At 39.6% G+C, this 16,338-nt stretch overlaps 1 protein-coding gene across 4 annotated transcripts in view; it reads left to right on the forward strand.

Annotated features, from left to right (window-relative positions):
- PTPRG (protein tyrosine phosphatase receptor type G) overlaps window positions 1-16,338 on the forward strand; it is a 712,041-nt gene that overhangs the window by 486,086 nt on the left and 209,617 nt on the right. For all 4 annotated transcript variants that reach the window (XM_019469870.2, XM_019469872.2, XM_019469869.2 and 1 more), the window contains one exon: window positions 6,243-6,338. In XM_019469870.2, the coding sequence (XP_019325415.1) occupies window positions 6,243-6,338 (96 nt within the window). The remainder of the gene's footprint in view (window positions 1-6,242; window positions 6,339-16,338) is intronic.

Raw genomic sequence — 16,338 nt, forward strand, 5'->3', positions numbered from 1 at the left:
CCATAATTTAAATGACCAAGTTTTGTTGGGGTATCAAAATTTCAGACTAGTTACTTGGGCACAAAGACTTTGAATTTCTTGTCGATTAAAAAGAAAGTAGTATAATCTGTGTTTAGCAGACCCATACCTGGAGCCACTTAGCATTTCACAGTTGATTTTGGTGTATATTTGCACTTTCCTGAGCATTTTCTCCAGTGGTTTAGATCCATTCATTCTCTTAGCTAATTCTGACCCCTCCTTGCTATTCATTTAGTTACTTATTCCTATAGATAGGAAGAACCTCATTTTAGTCTTTTTGGCTTTATCATTACTCTGTCCTTGCTTCTAGCCACTCCGAGCCCTCACTCATGTTATTCACGCCAAAATAACTTACTGTTGATGATGAAAAGCACTCTTAAAGACACAGCTCTGACTCAGCAGATGTACTTCCTGCCTGCATCGGTCTTCCTATGTGATGGCAATGGCAGAATTAAAGACCTAGCTGGTGCATTGTTGAGTGTGTATGATCCTGCTTAAGCGCAGTTATGGGTCAGCGCAATCCAAAAGTCGAGTTGGATTAAGAACCTATTATGCCCAGACTTCAATTCCGGTATCATCCCATCCGAGCGATCCAACAAGTGGAACCAGCAGATCATTAACTGGGCTTGGAATTATACTTTGCTTTTACTGTACATTTTTATACTTGAGCAAGTGTTTCTGGTCCACGACCATGTTCTCAGCTGGCTTACTCCAGATTGGTGCCAAGCGTGATCAGAAAACTCCCCTTTCTCCTCTTGGGTTGTGTGATACCTCCTGTGTGGTTTTTAATTGCGCTGCTGCCTTTCTCATTACCATCTTTATCTCATCCCGTTTACGTTTCATCTCTAGCAGTTCCTGTGTGTTCTTCCACTCTCTAAACGATGCCCAGCAGTATCTGGAAATGTCTAGTGAATCTTTCAGTAGGTTGCCTCTCGTCTGAACTGTGTGCTCTTTCCTAACTTAATTTATCACAATGTTTTTTCTTGGGCATTGTTGGTACGGGGGTGAGGTGCATGCTGAAGAGATACAAGTTGTTTGAAATTAAAATGTGGAGCTTTGTGAATCACCGAAGAAGTTTCTGCTGGATTTTTCTACTCGCAGAATTTTGGGATCATTGCCTCTTGCCTCCATTATCATGGAGATGTGAGAGCTGACTTAGGCACGCAACTGTAACATTAGGTGATAGAAACTCCACCTTAAAAGAAATGTCCCCTCCCACCCATCACCACATTACTTTAGTATTTATTTACTGTATGCCTCATTTGTCCAAGAGCCATTCATTGCCTTACGTGTTTTGTGATACATTTAACTACAACTCTAACTTTGGCATTCAAAAAAAAGAAAAAGTTAACTTTCTCCAGTCTTTCTAAGCACAGACTGGGTCTTCATCTGTCATAGGGCCTTATACATAATGGGCAGTAAGCAAATGTTCTTGTCCTTTGTAAGGAAGCATAGTAATTAACACCTTGAACTCTAAGATTAGAAAGATGAGGTTCCTATCCTAACCCCGCCCTCCTTCCTTAACAGCTTTGTAAATTTTGGAAATCCTTGGTTTCTTTGGCTATAAAATGAGGATCATGGTGGTTCTTACCTCAGTGAGTATTAATGAATGATACTGTAGTACCTGGCATATGGTAAGCACTCACTAAATGTTTAGAATATAACAACATTAATGAAAATATAGAAGGCTCTAGTTTTCACTTATGTTGCTCTGTGTTCATTCAGCTTAACACAACTAGTGATTTAGTGATTCAAGTTGGAAGACAAGCATTAAGATAGTTTTTATACCAAATTGCAACTAGACTCATTTTAAATACAAGGTGGAAAATGGCGCAAGGCAGGAGGAAGGGAAAGTTAAGTGAACCTTTTGTTGGCAACTCTGTATGTTCCTTGCTTGTGCCCTACAACAATAGAGCATTGACCTTGGTCAACCTTATGCTCACACTATCCATTTCATCCCCCTCCCATTACTTGGTAATGTTCCTATTCATCCAGGCAGTGTCTATATCTATATCTTAGCGTATGCCTCCTGGTCACTGGTAGGGCGTTTTATTTTCATGCAATTCTTTTTTCCAAATGTCAGGTTATGCCATGTGATACCCTATGTTATCTATCACCTTGATCTGACTAGAGACATGCCTGGATATTTTTGCAGCCCAGCCATTCTACAGTGTAGACTTGTAGAATCATCCATCCAGATCTGTGAGGCTTGTGCATGATTTTGAAGGATTTTGTAGAACTGGTCCCTTGATTGTGTGCTGCTATATACGGTCTACCAGTGACTTTTTAGTTGATCTTAATATAGTTTGTTTCTATGGGTGAGAGGACTTACATGTCTATGGCACTCTGCATGGTGGAGGCACATCCATTTATACAAAGTTGATCTAGCTTTCCTTCCCTTGCAAAGAAGGTCCTGGTTGGGATAGACTCACTCACTTAAGCTGTAGGTTTTCTTGAAGAACCAAATGCTCTAATCTCAAACATATTTGGAAAATAGTGACTTTAGGATATAATGTCCTTAAATACCATTCCTTATTCAAAGGAACCAGAACCCACCCAAGTTATGGCCAATTTTAGGGCCGGAGCAGGGAAAAGACAAGATTGAGTCTAGAACATCTGTGACCGCTAATAAGGAGATGCTAACAAATATAAAATGACAGGGATATAGCAAAATGACAGAGGAATCCATTTGAAGGGTTTCTTACTGTGCAAAAGACCTCCTATTGAGACAGTTTGAATGTTAAAATAAATAATGCTAATGGATTATAACCCATTGAGTAAAACAAAATAAATGAGTACATATGGATTTAAATAAATGAATGAATGAATAAATGAACTGTGGAGAAGGGTAAGCTGTTTCTCACTCTAGAATCCCATTACTGCACATAGAATGGATAATACAGTTAGAAAATCATCAATAGACACTAATATTAGTGGATGAAAGTTAGATGATGAACCATATATGTAGTCTCAAATAGCTCCATACAAAGTACTTTTCAATTATAGAAGGAATATTAATGCCTTTATAGTGGAGAAGCCTGGTAGACGTCAACTTAACCGTAAGATCAAGTTAAACACCCCTAATGTTGGGAGGAATCCACACAATGCACTTCCTGATATGATGCACTGTGAAGACAATGTTACTACTGTGGAACCCTTTCCCAAATGCATCACCTGAATCTAACCCTGAGAAACCATGAGACAGACCTCTCATTCTACCTAACAACTGACCTATGCACTTCATTCGCACTGTTCAAATTAAAAAAAAAAAAAAAAAAAAAGGACTGAGTAATTGTTCCAGATGAAAGTGGGAGCTAGAGGGGTCAGTAGAAAGAGACAAGAAAACGAAATGCCAAGCTTGATCCTAAATTGGATTCCTGGACTAAGAACCAGAATAATGATCTATAATGGACTTTATTTGGGCATTTGCCAAAATTCAAAATGGACTGTGAATAAGATAATAGTATTGTATCAATGTGAAATTTGCTAATTTGAATAATTATACTGTGCTTATATAAGAGAATGTCCTTATTCTTAGAAATTATACACTTATGTATTTAGTGGTAAAGGGGCATATTTCTCTCAGTTACTACCCAGTGATTCATAAAAAGAAATTGGGTGTCTATGTGCGCACACATAGAGAGAAAGGATGCAAATGGGATAAAGGGTAAATAATTGGTGCTGGTAAAGGCTGTGTGGAACAGTTTGTAGATCTCTCTGTTGCCAGATTTTCTGGATCTTTTCCTTCAGTTTATGTGTGCCATGATTCTTCAGCAAGACGACTGACGCACTAAGCATGCCTTAGAGTCACTTTATTAGGAAGCACACGCTGGGGACTAGGCTCTGGGGATGGCTTTTGGGAGCAGATACAGAAAGCCAATGGGCTACTCAGGATATTTATCTGCTGGCCCTACACCTTCCAAAGATATTCGTGGGAGATAGTTTTCCAGCTTTCGCCCAAATTTGCTTCAACAATAACAACACAACATTTTAAAGTCCAGTTCACTCAGCAAAGCTTCATCCACTTATTACTCTCATATTTAACATAGTTTCCAAAGTTAACATAATTCAAGAGACTACAACTTGAGAGAAATAGCAAGGAAAATTGATATTTCAGAATTCTGCTACTGTTCTCTTTATGAGACATTTTATTATCCTGATGGGTGGAGGCATGACTCAAAGACATTTTCTGAAAATGAATTTCCTCACCCGGTCGTAAATGAAAATGCCCTTGAAGAGGTCTTAAAGTATTTTGTATCAGACACTATTCAGGTGATGCATTAAACAATTCCACTCCTGCTCATGGGCTGTAGAATAAGAAAAACTTCTGTGAACTTACTTAATTTGAGGGCCCGACTTTTGAAAGGAAAATGAAGTGTATTTTCTGAATGTACTTGTGTACCAAGTTTCTTTCTTGGGTTAGTAGCATTGCACATGAAACCATTCACCTAGTATTAGACTGTTTTAGTCTGCAACTCACTGAATGGATTTTTCTCCACGTAAATGCATGATGTCTAAAACAGCCCAAACCTAAAGGCAACACATTTGTTAAGAGGCCACCAGAATGGGTGAGAATTCACAGTGTAAAAATAATTCACTGTAAGGAAGAAAATCCTCCAAAGGAATCTACCCATCTTTCTTTCATTCATTTAGGTGCCTGACTTTTCCAGGAAAGTATCCTGATTGGGCTACCTTATTTTACCTTTGAGAACAGAAATGTCCCCTTATTCTTAACATCTTAGGTAATTCAGGCAACATGGCTCTGTTTACCTTTGACCTATATACGTCAGCTAGTTTTTCTAGTTTTCTGACTTAGCTTCCCCTCTGGGAATTCATCATTCAGCATCGTATTTCCAAACTCCATCTGGGTGTAACCACACCCACATAATGGACATCTCCACACTCTATTGTGGAGAATAGCATCACGTCATTTCGAAAAGTGGAAAAATAGAGGTCACAGCAGAGAGCTAATGAGTGATGTAGGAGATCTGATTTTCTGTAAGGAGTAGGATCATTCCAGAATTAGTGGAATGACATTCTTATTAGAAATTTTAAGATGTTTGTCGAATGTTAACTTTAAAATGTGATGATATTGGTGGTGATGATGATGATGATAGTGATTGGCTGAGCAGAGATGAGGTCTAGGCATGGGGCTACCATATACTACACACTGACTCATTTGTTCCCCACCTCCCCCCTACCAATGGTAAATTTGATTCCATAGATAAAGAAGCTGATGCTTTGAAATAAGACTGTTTGAGGTCTCACAGACAAGTAAATGAAGAAGCAAGAATTGGAACCCAAATCTGTTATTTTTATCATATATGTAGTCTTTCAAGAACATTCTATGGTCCATTTTCATTCTCTGAATTGTATTAAATATCAAGGAGCGTTCAAGCATTAAGATGATTGAAGGATTTTGAGTTGATTTGTCTGTGTTCTGCTTTTTGAATAAGAAACTCTAACTAGATGTAAGAGAAGGATTTAAGGTTGAAAGGAGAGCACTGGGATTTTACACTCTTCCTCTGATGTTTAATCTTAGCCAGCTTCACATCAACTTTCTGAAGCTCTGTTTCTTCATCTGTAACTGAGGGTAGTCATTTCTGCCCTGTCTTCATAGAGGTTATCAAATGACCTAAGTGAAATAATGTATGGTACAATTTTGCAAGCTGTAAAAATGCAACGCATTATTATCACCATCATTATGTTTCTTGTGGATTCGCTGAAATACTCCATTTGGGCTATTTATCAAAGCCACTGAGAGACCCCTTCAAATTCGTCTGAAAGAGTATTGCTTATAAAGATGTGCCCATTTAAGCATTTGTAATTTTAATGTGTACATGGAATGAATCTCACAGGCATACTTTTTTTTTTTTTTTTTTTTTACTTCAGGATGTTTCAGTTCGTTAAAATTTTGCTTCCTGATAGGGAACTTTCACCATGACATGAATATCAGGCAATCAGGTGTCAGTGTTATTTGCTTTGGGTAGCATGAAGACACTATAGCTATGTGAGAAGATGTGTGCTTGTATGGTATGTAGGGGTAAAGTGATCTGACGCGTGGGGTTTGCTCTCAGATACTTTAGCAAAGAAAAAATACAGATAGATGGACACATTTGGCAAAATCTTAAGAAGTGAGGAATCTGGGTACCTTGTGCTATTCTGTCTACTTTCATGTAGGTTTGAATTTTTTCCTAATACATATTTCAATTGTTCTTTTACAGATGCAGATTTTCTTTTATAATCCAGATGACTTTGACAGCTTTCAAACCGCAATTTCTGAAAACAGAATAATCGGAGCCATGGCCATATTTTTTCAAGTAAGCTAACGGTGGTTCAAGTACTTGAACCAGAGAGTTCTCTGAGTATTTTTTTTTAATTCGCCGAATTGTTCTATGTTTAATGAATGCATCTGTTTTCTAGTTTGCACCTGTCTAAATGAAAGATATTTCATATTGTCTAATGTGTGATTTAAAATGTAAATAAGTATGTTTAGAAACATAATGAAAATTTTTGCATGAATTATTCTGATTTTATTGCTACTTGACTGGTGCACAGATTGAAGAACACATTTATCATCTAAGTTACTTCACTGCTGAAGCGTTTTGAACAGGTTCCTTCAGCATGTTAAGAGACTGATGTTAAAAAAAAAAAGGTGATTTTCTTTGGAGCAACTTTTAACTTGACATTACTTACAAGTAGATTAATAAATAGCATCAGTCACTTCTCTGAAGAGACCCCTTCTCTTTCCCTCCCCAAATCCCCATGGTAACTAAAGTTTTCCCTGAGACCATTTCCAAATTAGTACAGTCATGAACCCGCATGCTTTCTTTTTTGTTGTTTGTATTGAGCGTTCCTAATTCATGTGCTGCTTCTACAGCTAGAAGCCACAGTTTGCGTCCTTCCATAGATAAGGCCATCCAGGCTTTTTAATAAGTCACATCAAATTAAAGTAGTGTTAACCATCAAGTGTCTTAAAAAAGTAGCTGAGAGGAGATCTGGCGCTTTTTTGTGTGGAAAGTGACCTGAGTAGTAGGTATGTGACTTGTCCTTCCATCTTAAAATTTGCCTGAAGACCACATACCAGTGTTTCTTCCATCAGTGAGTCATTGTTGGACAATGTCTTTCTGACAACTCAAAGGGATGTGGGAGACATCAGAACCTTTTCCACCATGGGTCTTTAAAGGGGCAAGCTTCTTTGTCTTTGAGAAAGAGCCAGTCTTGTTTGGAATATGTTAATTTCACTACTCTTTTTAGCTTGTGACCCATGATGGACAGTTTTGTCCACTGCTGTCTCTCCCTCTTAACCACCCTCCCTCCCTTTCCTTTCTTGGGTAAAAGCCTCAAATGGGAGATTATATGTGAGAAATTGAAAAACTTAATATTCTGCTTCAACCTCAGAAACAGTGAGCGTGGTGGTCATTAGGGTTGGTTATGGCACTGTTTTTCAAACTGTGGGTTCTGACCTAGCAATGGGCCATAAAATAATTTCAGCAAATCCTGCCAGCAGTTTTAAAATAATGAAACAGAATAGAAAAAAAAAATCAGAATATATCAGAGTGTATGACACATAGTAAGGGTAAATATTTCTGTAAAACTTTTTTTTTTTTTTGGTAGAACCTTTTTTTTAGTTGTTTCCACACAGAGAGGCATAGTGGGTATGTACTTGGTAATGTTATTAACCATACTTCTTACTGTGGCTCATGGTCAAATATTTTGGAAGTTGTCTGTTTATGTATTTGCTTGGTATCTCTCGTTCTTCCACACATCTCTTTTCTATGATTACTTTCATAAACCACAGGTGAGCATAGTGTTTTAAGAGCTCACTCACTGGAGTCAAAACTCTTTGCTTTTGGGGCACCTCGGTGGCTTAGTTGGTTAAGCATCCAACTCTTGATTTCAGCTCAGGTCATGATCTCATGGTTCATGAGTTCAAGCCCCACATTGAGCTCTGTGCTGATAACACTGAGTCTGCTTGGGATTCTCTCCCTCTCTGTCTGTCCCTTCCCTCCCCTGCTCTCAAAATAAATAAACATTTAGGGAAAAAAATAATAAAAAAAAAAACTATTTGCTTTTGAGTCCCTTCTCTTCTACTTAACAGGTGCATAATGGTGATAGAGTTATTTAAACTTTCCAACCTCAGTATTCTTTTTTACTTGCATTTTTATATGTTTTTATTTATTTCTTTTGACTTCCAGTAGCATGATAGATAGTTCTCCATCCCCTCACCTTCAATCTGAAGATGTCCTCAGGTCTAAAATGGGTCTCTTGTAGACAGCAAATAGATGGGTCTTGTTTTTTTATCCATTCTGATATCCTATGTCTTTTGATGGGAGCATTTAGTCCATTTACATTCAGTGTTATTATTGAAAGATATGGGTTTAGAGCCATTGTGTTATCTGTAGGTTTCATGCTTGTAGTGATGTCTCTGGTACTTTGTGGTCCTTGCAACATTTTCCTCACAGAATCCCCCTTAGGAGCTCTTGTAGGGCTGGTTTAGTGGTGATGAATTCCTTCAGTTTTTGTTTGTTTGGGAAAACCTTAATCTCTCCTTCTATTCTGAATGACAGGCTTGCTGGGTAAAGGAGTCTTGGCTGCATATTTTTTTTTCTGTTTATCACATTGAAGATTTCCTGCCATTCCTTTCTGGCCTGCCAAGTTTCAGTAGATAGGTCTGCGACTACCCTTATGTGTCTACCTTTGTATGTTAGGGCCTATTTATCCCTAGCTGCTTTCAGAATTCTCTTTTTATCTTTGTATTTTGCCAGTTTCGCTAGGATATGTCGTGTGGAAGATCGATTCAAGTTACGTCCGAAGGGAGCTCTCTTTGCCTCCTGGATTCCAATGTCTGTTTCCTTCCCCAGATTGGGGAAGTTCTCAGCTATGATTTGTTCAAGTACACCTTCAGCTCCTTTCTCTCTCTTCTTCTGGAATTCCTCTGATGTGGATATTGTTCCATTTGATTGAAGCATTTAGTTCTCTAATTCTCCCCTCGTGATCCAGGATTTTTTTTATCTCTCTTTTTCTCAGCATCCTCTTTTTCCATGATTTTATCTTCTAATTCACCTTTTCTCCCCTCTGCCTCTTCAATCTGCGCTGTGGCCCCCTCCATTTTATTTTGCACTTCGTTTATAACATTTTTTATCTCCTCATGACTAATTTTTAGTTCCTTGATCTCTGCAGCAACATATTCTCTGCTGTCTTTTATGCTTTTTTCAAGCCCAGTGATAAATCTTATGACTATTATTCTAAATTCTTGTTCCATTATATTGCTTATATCTGTTTTGATCAATTCTTTAGCTGTCATTTCTTCTTGTAATTTCTTTTGAGGAGAATTCTTCTGTTTCATCATTTTGGCTACTTTTCTGTCACTTATGCGTTTTAAAAGCTTGTTGTGTGCTCTGCACCTGCGATCACTGCTATATTAAAGGAGGGTGATACACTGTCCGGGGCCTGGCCCGTCAGGAGGTGTTTTTTGGAAAGTGTTACTTGCTCTCTCTTGTTGTGACTTTGGTTATTTTATTTCCCTACTCACAGTGATGTTTTGGACCCTCCACCAGGTGTGCTCTGAGTTTTTCCTTGAAGTAGCCCTGTGACCTGTCAGATTGTCCCAGTGTATCCCTGGTAGGGACTCAGTCTCCTTTCCTCCCAGCCTCTTGGAGTTCAAAGCCCTTTGGCTTTAGCCCTTCTTTGTTTGAGAAATATCAGAAGTTCAGATTCCCCTACTTCTTCATTATGTTGGCCTCTCTCTGTTTTTATTTATTTTTGAGACAGAGAGACACAGAGCATGAGCAGGGGAGGGGTAGAGAGAGGGGGAGACACAGAATCTGAAGTAGGCTTCAGGCTCTGAGCTGTCAGCACAGAGACCGATGCGGGGCTCAAACTCACAGATTGTGAGATCATGACCTGAGCTGAAGTTGGGTGCTTAACTGACTGAGCCACCCAGGTACCCCCCACCCAACCTCAGTATTCTTACCTGTGAAATGAAGATAGCAACTTCTACACCATCAAAATTAAAGTAGTCATTAAATGAAGCCCCTAACGTGGGTCCTGGCACATAGTAGACACTTGATCAATGCCAAATAAAACATGTATCCATATCCATGCAATTCTTTATCTGTGGGATGGAGACCTACGGTGTGTGTGTCTTCTTTGCGTGAACAGAAGTCTATTTTGGGCACTGCCCTGTGGGCAGGTCACTTGCATCTAAACCATGATTGGTTTGCCTTCCACAATACTTGAGGTCACTTGAGCCATTTTTAAACAATACCCACTTCCATGGTTAATCCCTTGTTTTCTGTTATTGTCCTTTTGGCATGCTGTTTTTCTTGTAGTTCAACCTCTACTCCTATAGCCTCACCGTCAGATCTACCCCCTCCTCCTTCTCTGTCATGGCCACTCATGCCCAGCCCAACCAGGTCCTACTTTATAGGTCACCTTCCGTGGAGGAAAACAGATTTTAAAAATGTTTTTATGAGTTCTGAGAGAACCAGTTCACAATATGTGCTACCCAATAGCTTTCTATTTTTCTAGCTCTGTTAACTCTTGTGAAATGTGAGACCAATTAGAGTCTTAGGCAGGCAAAGCACATTGGCATACAAACCAGCAAAATGCTTCAGTGTGAAATCTAGGGTTTGAATTGTTAAATTACTTCTAGGACATGACTACTACTTTACACACAAAGATATACGTTCTCTGATAAGTCCTCTTCAAAATTTTGGCTTGCTGCCCTGTGTACACAAAACACAGGATGGATAATATAAAATAGAACAGAAATTTTATTTAGAGACCAGCTGTGTTGAGCTGCTTCCTTTGTTTTCCTTATTTATAAGCCACAGATGCATTTATACATTGCAGCTAGCACTACGTTGAGCAGCAGAGAGGAGGAGAGTATTATTATCACTTTAATTTGGCCGTCTAATTAGATTCCATACTTTGAGATTGTTGTAGTTTGCATCTTTCTATAAGAATGTTAAATTGGGGGGCCACCTTGGTGGGTCAGTTGGTTAAACGTCTGACTTCAGCTCAGATCATGATCTCAGGGGTCGTGGATTCAAGTTCCCAATAGGGCTCTGTGCTGACAGCTTGGAGTGAAGAGCCTGCTTCGGATTCTGTGTCTCCCTCTCTGTCTGTCCCTCTCTCTCCGTCTCTCTCTCTCTCTCTCTCTCTCTCTCTCTCTCTCTCCCTCTCCCTCTCTCTCTCAAAAATGAATAAACATTAAGAAATTTTTAAAAAATGAATGTTAAATCGGGGAGTTTGGTATTTTCCCCCCAAGTAGTCAGGTAAATCTTGATATATGTTTTCAAATTCAAGCCTGGGATCTCACATTTTGTTATTGAAAAAGTATTTGTCATCTGTTCAGCACAGATTCAGTGCCAGGAAGGGCGTTAGTTGCTACATTAGCTATAGTAAATGCGATCAGCTCCTGCCCACTAGGACCTCACTGTCACAGTCGCATGTGATAATGGCTAGAAAGAGGTGAGTGGAGAAACTGTTCCATTTGTAAAGAGGCTGTATGCTGACTTAGTGCTTATAAACGCACATATTAATTGGCCAGAGTGACATGACATGAATGACAAGTGCAGGTCTAGGCGAGGCTCCTAGTTCCATGTAGATGGTATAGCCTTGATGTTAGCTCACTCCGTATGCTAGAATAATTTTCTTATGGATTCAAATTGTTATCTTTGTTTCTTTTTCCTTCCTTATTATGTGCCTGTTATTCTGAGTAATTTCAGCTCTCCCACCGCCTTTGCTGTGAGTGGATATTATGAAGTTCATAATGTTTCCAAAACACTGAAACAGGCACAGACCTGGTGGGCACATGGTTGACCAAGGGACCTTAGGTTGGCTTAGACTAGAGGTTGCCTGCAGGTGCGCCTCTTGTAGCTCACAGGCATGACTGTTGAACCTACAGGGTGTTTACAGTTCTTCAGTTAAACATGGCAGATATTACATAAAATGTCCTGATGATGTGGCAGTAATCACGATGTGAGTAGGGGCTGGCTGTCTGCTCTGGAGGGGGCATACATTCCCATTGCAACACAATCTCCAGTCAATCTCCTCATGCTTTCGTGTCAACATGATCTTAAGATCACGACCCCATCCTGAACCTCGGTAACCTTGAATGGTGGCTGACATCTTTTGATTACAGACAGAGTTGAAGGTCACTCTCAACGCTGAAAGATGGTGAGCCATGTCTCCCCCAAGTGCTTTGTATGAACACCACTGCGGGCAGGAAGGTTCACTTCCATGCAGGGGAAATGATGAATCATGGCAGCCACATACGCTTGTGTACATTTGAGCCCACATGTTCTAGATGGTACATTCATTTCATCGCCACTGGTGAGTAATGTATCTAGAGGAGAGAACACCTTTTTTCTAGTTCACACACACCTTTGGATCAACAGCCCTCTAGCAGATCTAGGGGCACGGCAAGACGGTAGGTTGTTGAAAGGCTTTTTTAGATAAATTAGAATAAGAAATTGGCAAGAGATGGAGATATGTGTTGATAAACCACTAAAGGGAATAAGTGCTTGTGTAGCTAATTTATGTCAGTACAAAAATTAAAATAATTGTTTTCTGTTTGTTAAAGTAGAACCTCTACTATTCTTTGCTGTTAGCTTGATATGAATTCCTGTAAAAATATAAAATACCAAATGTCATTAAAATACTCCTTTAAAATATTCTGTTTTTCTGATAACAATCTACATAGCTTTTCTGTTTAAAGAAAGAAATATGAAAAGCTTATGTTGACAGGAAAGTTGAAATATCAGTGGAATGATTAGATAATTTGTAGAAGGATGCTTTACTTTGAAAGCAAGGCACAAAAGAATTTGATTGGCTCCCACTTAAGTTTATTGAGTAGAGAGTACCAGGTGCTCAGGATGACTTTACCCCAACTTGGCCTGTATTTTTTAAGACCCAGAAATCTTCTGTCATCCCTGGTGGAATTGGTATTTCTTTCAATATGTCTCTTCACTGTTTGTCATTGAACACTTCCCTCCATTCCTGTCAGAATCCAAGTGGCTTCTGTCTCTGCAGCCTTCTCAATGGCTTTCCATCTGATGCCCATACAAAGTTGGTATCCCCAAGCTTTTTGTAGTTTTGATTATTGTAGGTTTGCACGTTTGATTGTGTTTTTCTCCAGGAAGCACATGATTATTGTCGAATTTACCATTTGGGGGGAACGTCTCGTTTGTTTTACTGCCTAGTTGCCATTGTTATTGGAATGCCTAAAATTTTATTTGTATTTCCTGATTCCCTTGAACTGTGGAATTATAAACACATGATTTTTAGAAGAGCATCTACATGTAGAAACTCTTTTAACGTGATGTTCTTGCCAGCCTCCTTGCTAGACTTTTTAGGGCCTATAGTCTCTTCTGAATCTTTGCATCAGACGCAAAGATGTAAAATTTTTATTATGTCTGTATCCAAAGGTCCAGTCAATGGCATAGGCCTTGTACATTTAAGAAATAAATAAATTGCATCCTGATTTATTTAGGGTTCTTTTTGACAACCTATCTTCAACAACCTTGTTGAGATTTCTTTATTTAAGGTTTCATTTTTGCTCCTCCTGGGAAAGTTCAGCCCCCTTGGGCCAGTATTTTCTTTTTCTGTTTCTATTTCCATTTCTACCAAGAATATAATCCCAGTCATTTGGTTTTCCCCGACGTCTCCAGTTCTTCGTTTGCTCCTTCTTCATTTTTGCCCTTACTTCATTGTTGAAAGCGAACTTCAAAACTCAAATGTTTCACGAGTTGCTAACCCATTCTTTATATCATGTCGGTGGTACAGACTGCTTAATTATATTTCTCCATCTGGAGAGGCTGAGTAATTAAATGAAATGGCAGCACCTGGGATTATTTATAGACCTTGAGAAGGCAGGAGGAGTTCTTGATGACTCATCTGTCTAGGGCCTGGAAGGAAGGCCTTTTCTCCACTTCCCTGCATTTTGCCTTCCCTCCCCCACCACAGGTAGATGTGATACGTCTGTCCTTCCTTTAACCCGCTGTTTCTCTTAGCATTCCATCTTGCATTAAAACTGTTATTTTACTTTCTCCTGTCTTTACTGTGAGATCATTGAGGACTGGGAGTCTTCACTTGCTCATCACTGCATCTCTTGCAGATGACTAGCACTGTGGGTTGGTTGTGCAAATACTTCACCGAATGCGGTGGAGACACATGGGCTCTATAGTCCTGAATGCAAAGGAACAACCCATAGCCTGTGAGCTGAGGAGTATCAAGAAACAGGCACTAGGAGACATAGGACCTGAGAATACTAGAATGTAAACTCTTTGAGACTGAGGTCCATGTCCTGGTCCTGTTCTGTTTGTACCCCACCATCCACCTTTGCCTCACCCTCACCCCAGTGTCTTGACCTCAGTTACCGTTCAGGAAATATACACCGAGTAGGACTAAGTTATACCACACCTCTCGGGGTCCTACCACAACATCAGTCATTTGGGTTTTTTGGAAGAGCATATCTAGGTGGTTGTGTAAGCTTCACCTAAAAGGGTCTGTAGTTACATAGAGGTTTAAGACCATCTCTTGAGACGGTCAAGGACATGAACATGAAGGCTATGAGTCTCCTGATTCACTGAGGTTGGTAACCCTCTGAGAATGGTCACCTGGGGCTCCATTGGGTCCAACATACTATCAGAGAGATGTATCTCCATTTATGCCCGTGGTTGTGAAAAGGCAACAGGGCTTTACAAATTTTAAAGTGGCATTCAGTGGCCTCAAAGGAGTGTTTTAGTGCCAGGAATATTGGGATGCATCTGTATGAGAGAATGTTTTTTTATAAGATCTCCTGCCAGAATGCTTTTACCTCAGTAAAAGGTGGATGGAGAAGCTTTTGTGGATTATTTTACTATATTTCTTTCTGGCTTGCCTCTGACTGTTGCTTACTTATAGCCTCCCTACGGTCTCTTTGTGATGTTGATGAGTTTGTGTGTGTGTGTGTGTGTGTGTGTGTGCGCGCACACGCGTGTGTGTCAGGGCACCTATGTACACATTTCTTTGAGTTTCTTGTTCTTCCTCTTCTTTACACGTGTGTTTTTCTTCCTCTGTCCCTCCTTTCTCCTTCAGATTCCTTAAGTGAACAAAATGTCATATTTTCTCATTTATTTATTCATGCCCTCATTTGCTAACTCATTTGTTCATTCTGCAATATTTATTAAGCACCTTCTCTGTGTCTTTCTCTATGAAAATTGTCAATGTATCCTCAGATTTCTAGCCTCCCCTTAGAGTAGCTGGGGAACGGCAGGTTTTTAAGAGTTTGCCTTTCAATCCTTTCTTCCAAGGTGGCATCATTTTATCATTGGGGTAGGGAAGACGGATCAGGTAAGGGAGGTGAAATATCAAGGAAAGAATATGCAAGTCCATCTTGTGCACATTTTCAACATAGTAAATGTGTCATTTTCAAGTATGAAGTTCCTATTTGTGAATTTTAGAACTGGGCTGTCCTTTCTCCTTTAAAACAAAAAAATTATTTATTTACTTTGAGAGAGAGAGAACGCGTGCTTGCGCGAGCAGGTGGGGGTGATAGAGAGAGAGAGAGGGAGAAATAGAATCCCAAGTAGGCTCTGTGGTGTCAGCCCAGAACCCCATGCAGGGCTGTGTCTCACTAATCATGAGATCATGACCTGAGCTGAAATCAAGAGTCTGTGGCGTTACTGACTGAACCACCCAGGCACGCCTCCATTTCTCTTTCTTTCTTCCATCTTTTTGCAGACCAAAACACCACTGTGAAAGTATAAATCATCTCTTTTATGCATGGTGACGTAAATCAATCTTTTTATTTTTTTAACCATCCTCTAGGAATCTTTTTCTTTTTTAAATGAAGAATACATTTGCTATCCTTGCTATAGATAGTTCTAATTTTTTTCTTATGTTTTAAAAAAAGTTTATTTATTTTTGAGAGAAAGAGAGAGCACATGCGTGAGTGGGGGAAGAGTAGAGAAGGGGGGTGGGGGCGGACAGAATCCCAAGCAGGCTACATGCTGTTAGCATGGAGTCCAGCTCAGGGCTCAATCCTATGACCTGAGATGAAATCAAGAGTCCTACACTCAGGACTCTCAAATGACTGAGCCCCACAGGCACCCCAGATCTTTTTATTTTTGTAACCATCCCCTGGGAGTCTTTTTTTTTTTAAATGAAGAATACATTTGCTATCATTCCTAGAGATACCTCTAAGCTTTTTTTTGTTTTCACTTTTGACCAGTTTTGTTGGGAATGGGAAACAGGGCCCCCACTGCATAGAAAAAAAAGGAAGGGAGGGAGGAAAGAGGGAATGAAGGAAGTCAAGGAAGAAAGGAAGGA

Source organism: Panthera pardus, unplaced genomic scaffold, assembly GCF_024362965.1.
Source record: "Panthera pardus isolate Hobbes unplaced genomic scaffold, ASM2436296v1 HiC_scaffold_8, whole genome shotgun sequence".
NCBI lineage: Eukaryota > Metazoa > Chordata > Mammalia > Carnivora > Felidae > Panthera > Panthera pardus.